Source organism: Geotrypetes seraphini, chromosome 8 (assembly GCF_902459505.1).
Source record: "Geotrypetes seraphini chromosome 8, aGeoSer1.1, whole genome shotgun sequence".
NCBI classification, from domain to species: Eukaryota; Metazoa; Chordata; class Amphibia; order Gymnophiona; family Dermophiidae; genus Geotrypetes; species Geotrypetes seraphini.
Window position 1 is genome coordinate 83,226,472 of NC_047091.1, and position 14,576 is coordinate 83,241,047.

A 14,576-nucleotide genomic window follows, 5' to 3' on the forward strand; every position below is an offset into this window, starting at 1 on the left:
AGTTACCCAGTTCTAAGAGGGCTACTCTGGGAAAAATCCTGTTTTTTTTTTTAAATTTAGAGTTCTTATTTCAGGAAAACCGAGCATGCGGTGGGTGGGGTGAGATATGCTGACTAACTTTGTTCTAAGAGAATCCTAGTTAAGTTCAAGGGAGCTTTCGCCCACCTATTTTGCCCATTGGTCGATCCAAAAGTTGTGGCTACGCGGATTCTACCCGGATTCTACCTTTGAAAACTCCATGCTTTCAGGTCTCGTGAAGAGCTAGGATAGGCGTGTCACAAATTCAGGGCTGGCTTAAAACCTTCCTCTTGAAGCTACTAATTTTGCAGCTCTGGCACATAAGTACATAGAATCTGTCCCACAGATCTGGCCCGAAGTGTCACCACAGTTTTTTTTATTTGTTTGTTTAATTCAGAAGGGAGAAAAGACGCGGAAAACCTTGCAGCCAAAGCTTCAAAGCACGAGACGTCCACGATCGCTCAGGACGAATTGGCACAGTCCGCCTGACCTGTGGCCCCGCCCATTGCCCTCCTTGGCTCACGTGCTCTAGCTGTCAAATAGCCGACGGAGAGAACGTCGCTTCCCGTTGGTGTCTGGGTGCGATGGCGCTGTTGTGGCTGGAGCGGGTGGAGCTGTTGCTTTATGGAGCTTCATTTATATGTGGTGTCGTGAGCTCTGCTGCGCTTGCTGTGACCCAGGTTAGGCCAGAGTGTGGGCCGAGGGCAATGTTTCCTCTTGCATAATACTGTACGTACATTTCGCCTTGCTTAGTTGGGCACTCTCGCGATTCCGCCCTTGAGTTTCCCTAATCGCACCTGGTGCGCCTACTGGTACTTCCCTTCTCTGATCTCGGCTTCCCCTTCCCTCTCCAATTCCTTTTATCTTGCTCACTATGCTTCATTTAGCAGGAAGTAATAGATTCCACTTGCTCAAAAAATGTCTTTATTTTTTTTCTTAATGTATTTAACATTGTACATACTATATAGCACAATCTCTTTCTGCACAATAATAATCTTTGCTAAGTCTGGCCTCGAAATGAAACGTTCAACTTACTCCCCCCCCTCCCCCCCCCCCCGATTTCCTAACCAGAGGAAAGAGGCTCCAATTTTCCAAAAGTAGTACCTATAGTTAAAAAAAAATGTATTGTAACAATTTTAAACTTAAATAAATATTTTTTTTAAAATGTTTAGAATCCCCAAATTGTGACTTGATAACAACGTGGGATTTTTTCCCCTCATTTTTTTATTATTACATATTGTAGATCTAATATAAAACAGATTAATTTACAATATAGCAAAATTGCTTACCTTTTACACAGAATGCAGTCACACTTGTTGGTGAAGTTCTCTGGCTGAGCCTGTGTGTAGGTGTTCTTACTTAGCTATAGTAAGCTTTCAGCTAACTGAGCATGTGCAGGATACCCTACATCTAGAGCCCCTCCCCTCATCAGTTTTGTCTAGCAATAGAAGGAAGTCTAGATGAGGGGACTATAGGTGGGCAAGAGTGGCTGCATTCACCTGCTGTCTACTGAGAACACCTGTTACAGATAAGCAACTTTGCTTTCTCCGGAAACAAGCAGGGGATATGCAGGCACACTGGTGAGTCCCAAGCTTAAAGAAGCAGAAGGGAGGTGGATATAAATTACAGTGCAAATAAGTTACGCAAGACATTGTCCAAAATGAATGTCCTATGCCAAGCTTTGGTCTAAACCGGAAATTCTGGTCCTTGAGAGCCACAGGCAGGTCAGGTTTTCAGGATATTCACAATAAATAATGCATGAGATAGATCTGTATCTCAAGGAGGCAGTGCATGCAAATCCATCTCGTACATATTCATCGTGGATATCTTGAAAATCTGACCTGCCTGTGGCTCTCGAGGACCAGAATTGCCTACCCCTGGTCTAAACAATAGTGCTTTGTAAAAGTATGCATTGTAGACCAGATTCCTGCTTTGCAGATATCCTGAATAGGGATTGATTTCAAGTGTGCTATTGAAGAAGTTGTAGCTCATAGTTTATGTGCCTCAATTGGACCAGAGGGTTGTATACGAGCTCTTGTGTAACAAAAGTGAATTGCTGGTTGGCCGTAGTTGGTTGGATTGCAGAAAGGAGAAGTTGCCATGAGGTAAAAGAGAAGCACTCTTCTGCAGTCTAATATATGGAGATGCTCTTCTGCTGAAAATGAGTGTGGAGGTGGAAAAAATAAAGGCAGAGTGATGATTTGATTAAGATGTAAGCCCAAGACCACTTTGGGAAGAAACTTCGGATGAGTTTGTAATTGCTCTCTTCAAAAAATTGTAGATAAGAATAATACATGACTGAAGCTTGAAGCTCACTAACTCTTCTAGCTGATGCGAGTGCTGTAATAAAAGCTGTTTTCCATGAAAGGAATGTGAGAGGGGCAGATCCCAGTGGTTCAAAAGGGTCCTTCATCAATTGATCCAAGACTATATTGAGGTCCCAGGATGGAGGAGGGTCTCTCAGCGGAGGCCTAAGAATGGTGAGACCTCTCATAATGTGAGGAATCGGAGGGTGCTGTGAAATTGGTTTACCATGCACCAGGGAATGGTGTGCTGAGATTGCTGACAAATGAAATCTTAGAGTTTGTCTTTAGGCTAGAGTCTGAGTTGTGTAGAAGATAAGTGAAGATATAGTCAAGTGGTTAATGAAGAGGGTCTTGATTTTGAGCATGTGCCCATATAGAAAAACATTTCCATTTAGCTTGATTAGACTTCTAGTGCAGGGGTGTCAAAGTCCCTCCTCGAGGGTCGCAATCCAGTTGGGTTTTCAGGATTTCCCCAATGAATATACATGAGATCTATTTGCATACACTGCTTTTCATTGTATGCTAATATCTCATGCATATTCATTGGGGAAATCCCAAAAACCTGACTGGATTGTGGCCCTCAAGCAGGGACTTTGACATCCCTGTTCTAGTGGAAGGACGTCTTGCTGCAAGAAGTGTGTGGTGCAAGGGTTAGAGCTCCAGCCTCAGCATTCTGAGGCTGTGGGTTCAAATCCCTCCCTGCTCCTTGTGACCCTGGGCAAGTCACTTAATCCCCCTCATTGCCCCAGGTACACTAGATAGAGTTTGAGCCCACCAGGACAGATAGGGAAATATGATTAAGTACCTGAATGTAAACCACTTAGGATATAAGTGGTATATAAATAATAAAATAAATAATTAAAACTGACTTCACTGACAGCGAGAGAGGAAGGTTGGTTAGGAATGAACTCTCAATTTCCAAGCCATGAGATTGAGACAGCCGAGATTGGGATGTAGTAGTTGGCCATTCTGTTGGGAGAGAAGAGAAGGATGATCTCCCAAGGGAATTGGAGGAGCGTCCAGAAGGTCCAGGAGCAGTGGAAACCAAATCTGTCTGGGCTAACAGGGTGCAATGAGTACGAGTTGAGCGTTGTCCCCGGTAACTTTCTGAAGCACCCTGGAAATGAGAGGAAACGGTGGGAAAGCCTAGAGAAGATTGCTCCCCCATGGAATGGAGAAAGCAGCTCTTGCTGTTGCTCATGGAGCTGGATATAGGAAGCAAAACATGTTGCATTGATTTGTGAACTGAAGAGATCCATTTGAGGATTCCCCCATTGTTGAAAAATAGAGTTTCCTGCTGAAGGAGTCCGCCAGAATATTGTGCTCCCCTGGTATAAATACCGCATGAAGGTTCTCTTGAAAAGAGAGATGATAGTTCCATAGATGGTAAGCTTCCTTGCAGAGCAGGAGGGATCCCGAACCCTCTTGCTTTTTTATATAAAGCATTGATATTCAATTGTCTGTCTGAATAAATGTTCTTTTTGGAAATCCAAGGACAGAAGGCTTGAAGAGCGTAATAAACCACTTGGAGTGCTAAGTGATTGATATGCAGGGGTTTTTCTCTTGTTGACCACTGACCCTTGAAACGAACAGGATCCGTTTCTTGGTCCCAAAACTGCCCTGCAAAACACTCTGTCATCTGGAGGCAATTCCCCTTAGAAAGAAAGATACGTAGACAGTATTCTAAAGAGATTTTGCCTGTTTTATTATTAGTTTGCATTCATTTATATATCTTTCAGTGGTATTAGCAGATGATGTACAGACCATATCTGGTGACAGGATACATAGGCTTCAAAGAAGTAATCACAAAGGAGCAGGATATGTACTTCATTGTTTAAAGCTAAAAGATGTAAAAAGCTTCCTTTATCTATCTCAACCGGTACATAGCAGTGGGGGGTCGAGCCTTCATTGTCTGAGAGCTAACTTCGTTAACATAAATTAAATGACCTCTTCCCAAACCATTAAGAGAGTAAACACCCAACATTCTACATTTGATTACTTCCAGCATGGACAGAGACAGAAAACTTATCCATTAAAATGTGTCCTTTCAACCCTGAGTTTGAGGCTGTTGAGGTGCACCCCCCCACCCTTGGTTCGAAGTATCAGTTGTTATGGTAAGTAGAGTAGGTGGAAACTGGAACGGACATCCTACCTGTAGGAAAGTGGAGTGATTCCAATGTAACTTTAGGTGCCACTGTAGTGGTCGCATTTGGAGTCTGGCATGTGGCACTAGGGAAAGTGATGCTCCTATATGGCCTAATAGGTGCAGAATAGTGTGAGTTGGTAGGGAAGATTGTCTTACTTGGTATGCTAGATTGATGATGGCTTGATGTCATTCTTAAGGAAGGTATGCCAATGAAAAGATTGTGTTTAAAAGTGTTCCAACAAACTTGAGGGAACGAACTGAGTTATTTTGGAATTTTTGAAATTGATGACGGGTTTTGCAAGGTGTGCACTGTGGTTTGGATGGTGAGTAGCAGATGATTCATGGAATGAGCTACCAAGAGCCAATCGTCTAGGTAAGGAGACACTTTATGGTGTTTCACAAGTGTGCTGCTACCACAGCTAGACATTTTTGTGAACACTCGTGGGGCTGACGACAGGCCGAAAGGTAGGACCTTGTATTAGAAATGCATGTTGAGAAACTTGAAGCTTAGGAAATGCCAATGGGAAGTGTGAATGGAAGTAGAAGTATATGCATCCTTGAGGTCTAGGGCGGCTAACAATCATGTTGTTTCAGTAAGGGAAAAATTGCTGGAAGGAAAATCATTCTGAACTTTTCCTTGAGGCAGGCATTGAGAGGTCTGAGATCGAGGATTGGGCGGAGTCCTTGCGTCTTCTTAGGAATGAGGAAAATTTTTGAATAAAACCCCCGATTTATTTGAAATGCTACCTTTTCTATAGCATTGTTTTGCAGAAGAAGAGAGAACTCTGCTGCAAGTTGTGGAATGTACTGATGAGGCATCGTGGATGGTGGTGGTGCCTGACAGGGTAGAATATGGGGTAGGAAATTTAGTAAATACCCATGAGAAATGATGCTGAGGACCCATTGATCTGTTGTGATGTCTTGCAAAGCTGAGAACAGAGTTAGCCACCCTTCCACCAGCAGAGGGTCAAAAACTAGGAGACAGTTTAAGCGGAGGTAGTTGAGATGCAGAGGATGTTGTTTTGGTACGTAAGGAGAAGGCTGTGAATGTTGCATGCTGGTTTTTACTTTAAGGAGTAAACCATCGCCGAGGATAATACTGTTGAAAAAATTGTTGATTGTATACTCTACAATAAGAAAAGATAGAGTAACAAACTTTTATTTATATTGACTGGAGTAGCAGTTCAACAAATAACATACAATTGGAATTATGACAGATTAAATTACAACTTTTGGTGGAATTCAGTTTGCCATATATATAAGATGGAGCGTACATTTGCAACACAAAAAGGATATATCGATAAGTTTAAGAAGATTTGGGGACCATTAACAGATTTTTGTAATGATTGATATAATTTTTCCTATAATAAGATACTTGATAAAGGAGGGGAGGGGGGTAGGTTTATTCTATTTATCAGAAAATATAAATAAATTATCATAATAGTTGTTATATTGTGTGCAACTAACAAAATAAGGGGAGGGAAAGGGATTCATAATTGAATAATAGTTGATAAAATTATTAAATTTTATATGATGTCTAAAATTATAGTAAGGATTATATAAGATATGTTGTATGTACAATATGTTATGGAGATATCAAGTGTATACTTAAGGTAATTGTATGAATCTTTATGACACACTTGTTGTTGTATGAAAAAAATCAATAAAAAATGTTAAATCTAATAAGAAAAGGTAGAGGAAGGATGACAAAACTGCTGGGATTGATCTGAAGGATGCACTGAAAGTTCACGAGTAGCTGAGGAATCCTCTTTAAGCTGTGAGACAGTGGCTTGTACTTTTTTGCCAATCAGGCTGTTTCTCAAACAGCCAGCCAGTCATTTATGGAGATCTTTCCTGAGGTCTGACGCCCTAAGCTACGCTATGCGTCGGGCGGCTATAGCCACTGCTGCTATCCTAGTTATCATAGGCATCATAGTTGGTTTTAAGTGATAAGTGGACTCTTGTAGCGCCGCATGAAGATTTGGAATGGCTTCCGCAGAAACCATGTCAAGTTGCTGAAGAGTTGAATGTTGAAAATGTAAAATTTGAAGCTGCTGAGCCATGATCCTAGATGAAAGCATGGAGCCCTGATAGATTTTGCGTCTGGCGGAATCTAAGAGACAACAATCTTTTACTAGGGGCATATTGCAAGGAGATTTTGATGCTTTTGACTTCTTAATAGCTGACTCCGAGACCATAGAATGGTAAGGGAGTTGGGAGAAGGTCATGACCAGGTGCTTTCTGCACTTTATATTTTAATTTAAGCTACTTAGTAGCTGTGAAGACCGATAAGGGCTTCTGACAGTTAGCCAGTTGCAGATCTTGTAGTATCTGATTTACTGGCAGTGAAATAATCTCCTTTACTGGAGTCTTACAGGATTGAAGATCAGCTTGAAAATCCTTACTGCCTGTGGGCGTAGCAGCATGATGAAGACTCAGAAGAATAGATACCTTTTGTAAGAATTTAGGATAAGAATACCCCTCTGTTAGAATTGGTTGCAGAAGAGGCAGCGAAGGCTGGTGAAGGTTTGAAATAAGAACTACTAGAGAATGACACGGTGGCAGTTACCCGCGGGTAGCTGCAGGTAACCTGCCGAAACGTTGGGGGGGAAAAAGTTCTCACTGCAGGCACGTGGAGCGGTGAATGGCCTTGTCCCCACAGTTAAGGGAGGGAAGGTACGCAGTCACTGATCACGCGCGGCCCCTTCCCTACCTAAGGCCAAATCTATCTCCCTCCCACCCCCTTACCTTCGCGGCGCTTTAGAAAATAAACTGAAGCCGGCGAAGCCTGCCTGTGCCGCCCTGCAGTTGCGTGTGTGTGGGCAGAAGCTTCTCCGACGCAACCGGAGGAGATGCTTCTGCCCACACACACGCCAGGACTCGGCCCTCAGCTACAGACAAGGGTTGACGCAGATGACCCGTTTAGTAATTTCGAGTTTACACCCAGCGGTGTCTACTGCGAGCTGTCAAAGCTTAAGGTTAACAAGGCAATGGGGCCTGACAACCTACACACCAGGGTGCTCAGGGAGTTATGTGATGTCTTGGCGGAACCGCTATCCACGCTCTTCAATCTCTCCCTTAGTACGGGTAATGTCCCATTGGACTGGAAGATGGCTAACGTCATTCCACTCCACAAGAAAGGCTCCAAGATGGAGACAGCAAACTACAGACCGGTGAGTCTCACATCAATAGTGTGCAAACTAATGGAAACTCTAATCAAACGCCAATTGGATACGATCCTGAATGAGGAGAATCTACGGGATCCCCGTCAACATGGATTTACTAAGGGGAGATCCTGCCAATCCAACCTGATCAGCTTCTTTGACTGGTTGATGAGGAAGCTGGATGTTGGGGAGTCCCTGGACATCGTATACCTGGAGTTCAGTAAAGCATTCGATAGCGTACCACACCGCAGGTTGCTGAGCAAGATGAGTTCTATAGGATTGGGCGACACATTGACGAAATGGGTTGGGAACTGGCTTGGAGGTAGGTTTCAGAAGGTAGTGGTGAACAGCACCACCTCCGAAATGACGGAGGTAATCAGTGGAGTGCCACAGGGCTCGGTCCTGGGCCCGATCCTATTCAACATCTTTATAAGAGACTTAGCAGAAGGGCTGCGAGGTAAAATAACATTATTTGCCAATGACGCCAAACTAAGCAATGTAGTGGGCAAAAGCACAACAAACATAAATTCAATGTCCGACAACATGATGCACGACCTACTCCTACTGGAGCGCTGGTCTAGGTCCTGGCAACTCAGCTTCAATGCCAAAAAATGCAAAGTCATGCACCTGGGCAGCCAAAATCCATGCAAGACTTACACCCTTAATGGCGAGATCCTAACGAGAACTGAAGCAGAACGAGACTTAGGGGTGATCGTTAGTGAGAACATGAAGACTGCCAATCAAGTGGAGCAAGCTTCATCCAAGGCAAGGCAAATCATAGGTTGTATATGCAGGAGTTTCGTCAGCCGTAAGTCTGAAGTCATTATGCCATTGTATAGATCCATGGTGAGGCCCCACCTGGAATACTATGTGCAATTCTGGAGGCCGCATTACCGTAAGGATGTGCTGAGACTGGAGTCGGTCCAGAGAATGGCCACCCGGATGGTCTCGGGACTCAAGGATCTCCCGTACGAGGAACGGCTGGATAAGTTGCAGCTGTACTCACTCGAGGAACGCAGAGAGAGGGGTGACATGATCGAGACATTCAAGTATCTCACGGGCCGCATCGAGGTGGAAGAAGATATCTTCTTTTTCAAGGGTCCCGCAGCAACAAGGGGGCATCCGTGGAAAATCAGGGGCGGGAAACTGCACGGGGACACCAGGAAATTCTTTTTCACTGAAAGGGTGGTTGATCGCTGGAATAGTCTTCCACTTCAGGTTATTGAGGCCAGCAGCGTGCCTGATTTTAAGGCCAAATGGGATAGACACGTGGGATCTATTCACAGAGAAAGGTAGGGGGGAGGGTCATTGGGGTGGGCAGACTAGATGGGCCGTGGCCCTTATCTGCCGTCTATTTCTATGTTTCTATGTTTAAAACAGGAATGATGAAAAAAGGAATGCCCTAATGGCTAGAAAGCCTTTTGGCTTTCTTTCTTTCTTTTTTTTGAAAGGGGAGGGGAGGGCCTGTATAGGAGCGGATAAAGAAAAAACTGACAGGACGAGTGGAGGGGTTCTAGGTGTAGGGCTGGGGTGTCAAAGTCCCTCCTCGAGGGCCGCAATCCAGTCGGGTTTTCAGGATTTCCCCAAAGAAATATGCATGAGATCTATTAGTATACAATGAAAGCAGTGCATGCAAATAGATCTCATGCATATTCATTGGGGAAATCCTGAAAACCCGACTGGATTGCGGCCCTCGAGGCCCTGGTGTAAGATATCTTGCACATGCCCAGTAAGCTCAAAGTTTACTATTGCTAGGGGAGAGCACTGACACACAGGACCAGTCAGAGGACTTCACTAACAATTGTGCTTCATATCCCCTGCTTGTCTCCGGAGAAAGTTAAATATCGTAGACCCCCAAAGTCTGTGTTATATGGGGGATCTACAGTGTATTAAGTAATTTGGAGATGGTTTAGACAGGCTGGAGTGAGCTTCAAAGGCAGTTGAAACCTAAGGACAGTACCAGGCAAACTTCTGTGGCCCAGAAATATATTTTAAAAAGATGAATTTAATCATGAATTTATAATGCTTGTACCTATTGGGCAGACTGGATGGACAATTCAAAAACTTTATCTGCTACTTGTATTCTGATTTTATATAATAATTTTTTAATGTGGACTAACACAATGTGCTCTTTATTCTCAGTTTCAGTGAGAAAGACAGTTCATGATTGGTGTTTACTTTCATTTTGTTGCTTATTTTCAGGGGGAGTTTGAGGGACATTGCATCTTGTATGGTGATGTGAGTTCCAACAGCACAGGAAAAGCCATCTTCACCTTCTCTGCCTTCAGCAGTTACTCCCTTTGTTATTTTGTATCTGTCATATCCTTACTTATTTCTCTCTACTGTTTTTGCATCATGCTGTACTGGGTCTATGTTAGCTGTATTGATGAAGTCACACGGTGAGCTTTGAAGTTATGTATGATAATGTAATATGCATTACTGATGTTATGTATGGCAGTAACATCACCTGTGATTACCAATTATGACGTGCATGTACAGACCTCATCCGTAGTCACCTATCATTACCCATTTGTAAACATGATGACATCATGCTAAGTAGAGGCCGACCAAAGCTGACACTGTCTAACCACTTCCAGCCGAGACTGCAACTGAAATTTATCACCTGGCTTTGGCTGAAACAAAAAACTAACATTTGGTTGTGAATGTGAACCAAAGAGGCCCTTTGGGGAGTGTCAGAGCTTGCAATTGTCAGCTCCCTGCTAAACCCACAAGAGATTTATCCTCCAATCCCGGGAACTGCAAGCATAGGCTGACACCTGAGAGCCATTTTAACAGACTTCTCAATAAGTCTGGCAATTTTAGGTTGCCAGGTAAGTGCAGACAGGAACTTTGGGAGAACATGTTAAAAAAACAAAACAAAACTGTGATTACTAGTTGTTTTGGTTTGTTTTTTTATGCTTACCCAACTCTGCACAAATAAGAGAAAGTGGCACTGAGATGTTTCCTATTGAAAGGGCAAACATGATATTATTTATTTATATACTGCCTATCAAGGTTTCCAAGTGGCTTACATTCAGGTACTCCAGTATTTGTCTCTATCTGTCTCAACAGCTCACAATCTATCTAACATACCTGGAGCAATGGAGGATTAAGCGACTTGCCTAGGGTCACAGGGAGTAGCACAGGGCTTGAACCACAACCTCAGGGCGCTGAGGCTGTACCTAACCATTAGGCCACTCCTTTCAAAAATAGGGTAAAGGAGTTATTATTATTATTATTATTATTAAGTTCTTATATACCGCCCTACCCAAAGAGTTCTAGGCAGTTCACATCAATTAAATTAGGATCCGGTCTGAACACGGATTTACAACATTTTGTAGGAATTACAAGCAACGAGGAAGGAAGTATTGGGGTTTTAGCAGAAGTTTATCATAGTTGGATTGGAAGAGACGAGGGAGGGAGAAGGGAACCAAGGGAGGGGAGGGGTAGAGAACGGAGGGGGTGGGGCGGGAGTTGGTTTGTTGCAGGGGAATAAGGGTTAAGGGTCCTGTTTGTGGAAAAGGTATGTTTTGAGAAGTTTTCTGAAGTCGAGGTAGGTCGGGGCCTCGAGCATCATTTGGGCTAGCCAAGGGTTCAGCTTAGCAGCTTGGAAGGCGAAGGTTTTGTCGAGGAATCTTTTGAGCTGGCATAATTTTATGGAGGGGAAAGCAAACAGCTGAATTCTGCGGGATTTCTTATTGGAGCAATACATAGTGAAATGGGGGGAGAGGTATTTTGGTGATAGACCAAATACTGTTTTGTAGCAAATGCAGGCAAACTTGAAAAGGACTCGGGATTCGAAAGGTAGCCAATGCAGTTGGTGGTAGAAGGGAGTGATGTGTTCCCATTTGTTCAGGCCGAAAATGAGGCGGACGGCTGTGTTTTGAATCAGTTTTAGTCTTCTGGTGATTTTCTTTGTGGAGCTCAGGTAAATGATATTACAGTAATCCAGTATGCTGAGAATAGAGGATTGTACTAGTAGGCGGAATGCGGTGTCATCAAAGTATTTCTTTATGGTGCGAAGTTTCCAGAGCACCGAAAGGCCTTTCTTAACAGTGAGGTCGGTGTGATTTTCTAGGGATAAATGTTTGTCCAGCGTGACTCCCAGTATTTTTAATGTTTGTTCGAGTGGGAAAACCAATCCTTTCACTTGGATTGTAGTGTCTTTGATTTTGTCTTTGGGGGTGGCCAGGAAGAATTTTGTTTTGTCCAGGTTTAGTTTTAGTCTGAAGGAGAGCATCCAGAGTTCTATCTGACTGAGTATGCTAGTGATGTAGGTGAGAAGTTCCTGGGATAGACTGGTTAGAGGGATGACTATTGTGATGTCATCTGCAGAGATGAAGAATTTGAGCTTGAGTTTGTGTAGGAGGTTACTGAGGGAGGCGAGGTAGATATTGAACAGTTCAGACGGTGATCTACATTGTGGGCTTTATACTAGCCAGGGGTGTCCAATGTCGGTCCTCGAGGGCCGCAATCCAGTTGGGTTTTCAGGATTTCCCCAATGAATATGCATGAGATCTATTAGCATACAATGAAAGCAGTGCATGCAAATAGACCTCATGTATATTCATTGGGGAAATCTTGAAAATCCGACTGGACTGCGGCCCTCGAGGACCGACATTGGACACCCCTGTACTAGCCTGATGCACAATCCAGAATTTTTTTTAAAAAGCACACTGATGTTATTGAATGCAAGTCCTATATGCTTTGAAAAATTACAGTTGAGAGCAATACATTTTTCAGAAAAAAAAATATATAGATAGATAGTAGTACCGGTAGTAATAGTTCCCTGCTAACATTATAAGCTTGACCAATACTTGCGCTTGAAAACAATAACTGAAGGTTCCTTTCTTATAGACTCTACCTTCTGCAGCTCTAGCCTAGAAATTCTTTAGAATTGTTCAGATAATATCCAAGCCATGAATATATATATATATATATATGTATATATAAATAATAGACTATATTTTACCTTCAAGAAAAATAACCTGTCCACACATAGATCTCAGCTAATGAAACATGAAACTAAAATCCACAGTACTTTTACAAAGTCTGACTTTGAACCACATTTGGACAGCTGATGTCATATCTTCACAGAGAGGCTAAATCCTAAGGAGCTTCTTATCCCAAATGTATACATTTAACTGCTTTTGCTACAAAAGTTTAGTAGGAATTTGGAGCATTTTATGTACCATAAACTACTAAGCAAGATCATAACTGCATGACTTGCAATCATATTATACAAAAAAAAAAAAAATTGCAAAGAGTGGTTCCCTCCTCCACAACTACTTTACAATCCCTTAGGGTGTAGGCAGGGCAGGAGTGTCCCCAGTCACTTGTCCATATCAGCTCTTCTTTCAAAATGGCTGTTGTAACTTGTTGTGGCAATCTCCCTGTTCTGAAATATTAATTCCTACTTTTCCCTGTGCAAGAGTCTGTATCTGATATGTCTTATACTGTTTATGTAATTATTGTAACCTGTTCTGGGCTCTCTTGGAAGGATGAGTTAAAAAAATCAAATAAATAAATTTTGAGAGCAGAACCAGCATGGTCAGAAGCAACTGGGGATCACTTCTGCTCTGACTATACTCCTAGAATGCCAGGGCTTGTAAGATAGGCCTGAAGGGAGTACCTTCAGGTGGGCATGGGGTAGGCAACTCCTGTTCGGGACGGAGGGAGATAAACATGACATAGCAAAAATTTTCAGCTTCCACTGAAAATATAGTTTTGGCTGAAACCAAAATCAAGGCTGTAGCCTTTCACCAAAACCAGGCAGAAAAAGGATTTGGGGACAGTTTTGGCATCAAAAATGAAATTTGGTCGGCCTCTAATGCTATGATACACAGTTTGATCCTATTATATGACCAGTATTAATAGCACAGTGTGATGTCAGTAAGCGTGAATGACAGTTTTCTTATGTTTTAACTTTAATAGTAATGGTACAACTGCTTTGGCCTTCTAAGAAGGCCAGGGCGCAACGTGCATGGAATGACCATAGTTTAGTTTTAACTGTCAATGAACATGGGGATGTTTTTGTACTAATTTGGGTGGTTGAGCAGATTATTATAACATTTTAACAGTAAGATACAGAAGGGAGCCCTGGGTGTTTTCGATTATGTAAGTAATTCTCCCTCAAAGGAGTGACTAGATGCATGCAAAGTTTTGTTTTTGTTGAGTTGTTTTGTTTTTTTTCTCTTTCAAGTGAGCAACAAGTTCTAAAACCAACAATTTTGGATCTGAGTATTAGCAATGCCCAAAAAACATCACACATAACTGTAATTGATTTAGTTTAATTTTTTTATAGTTTAATTTTGTTTGAAAGTCAGTTTGGGTCAGTATTTTTGTAAGCGACCATGTAAAATGTCCGAGTGATTGCTCATGCACTCTGCGTAGAGGGAAAGCGAAAAAGAAAATCCTTCTTGAATAATAGTGAGACTATCAGAAGCCAGTATCAAGAATCTAAGTGACCAAATTAATAGTGAAGTGTGGGAGGAGTCCTCAGTTTACACAACTGTGCGCTAATGACATGAAGCACTAGTTGTCACTGTTAATACCTACATGGGGTTAAATAGTGTAACAACCCTAGACTCACTCCCTATAATGCCTTATACGGCTTACACAAACATGCCTCAGTGAAAAAGGATGTGAAAAAATCTGAAAAAACACTCGAGTATTGGCTAATGCTATTAAGCACGATTCAGCATTTATAGTTCATATTGAGCCTGAAATGGAGATCAGCAAGATTTTAAGCTGTATATTTTAGGAACAGTTTAATGTGGTACTTATCTCTTAGCTGTAGTCCATAAAAAGCCATAAAATATGCATGCTTGTCATATATTCAATGGCTTCCGTTTCGGGGGGGGGGGAAAACCCCCTTCGGGAATCTGCACTGCTTGTAAAAGCTCACAGCTGAATTCACCAGCGACCAGCAATCACCAGGCA

At 42.5% G+C, this 14,576-nt stretch overlaps 1 protein-coding gene across 1 annotated transcript in view; it reads left to right on the forward strand.

Moving 5' to 3' along the window:
* Positions 1-517: 517 nt before the first annotated feature.
* TMEM179B (transmembrane protein 179B) overlaps positions 518-14,576 on the forward strand; it is a 33,353-nt gene continuing 19,294 nt past the window's right edge. The window contains exons 1-2 of the mRNA XM_033954819.1: positions 518-698; positions 9,837-10,033. Of these exons, the coding sequence (XP_033810710.1) occupies positions 603-698; positions 9,837-10,033 (293 nt within the window). The 5' untranslated portion in view covers positions 518-602. The remainder of the gene's footprint in view (positions 699-9,836; positions 10,034-14,576) is intronic.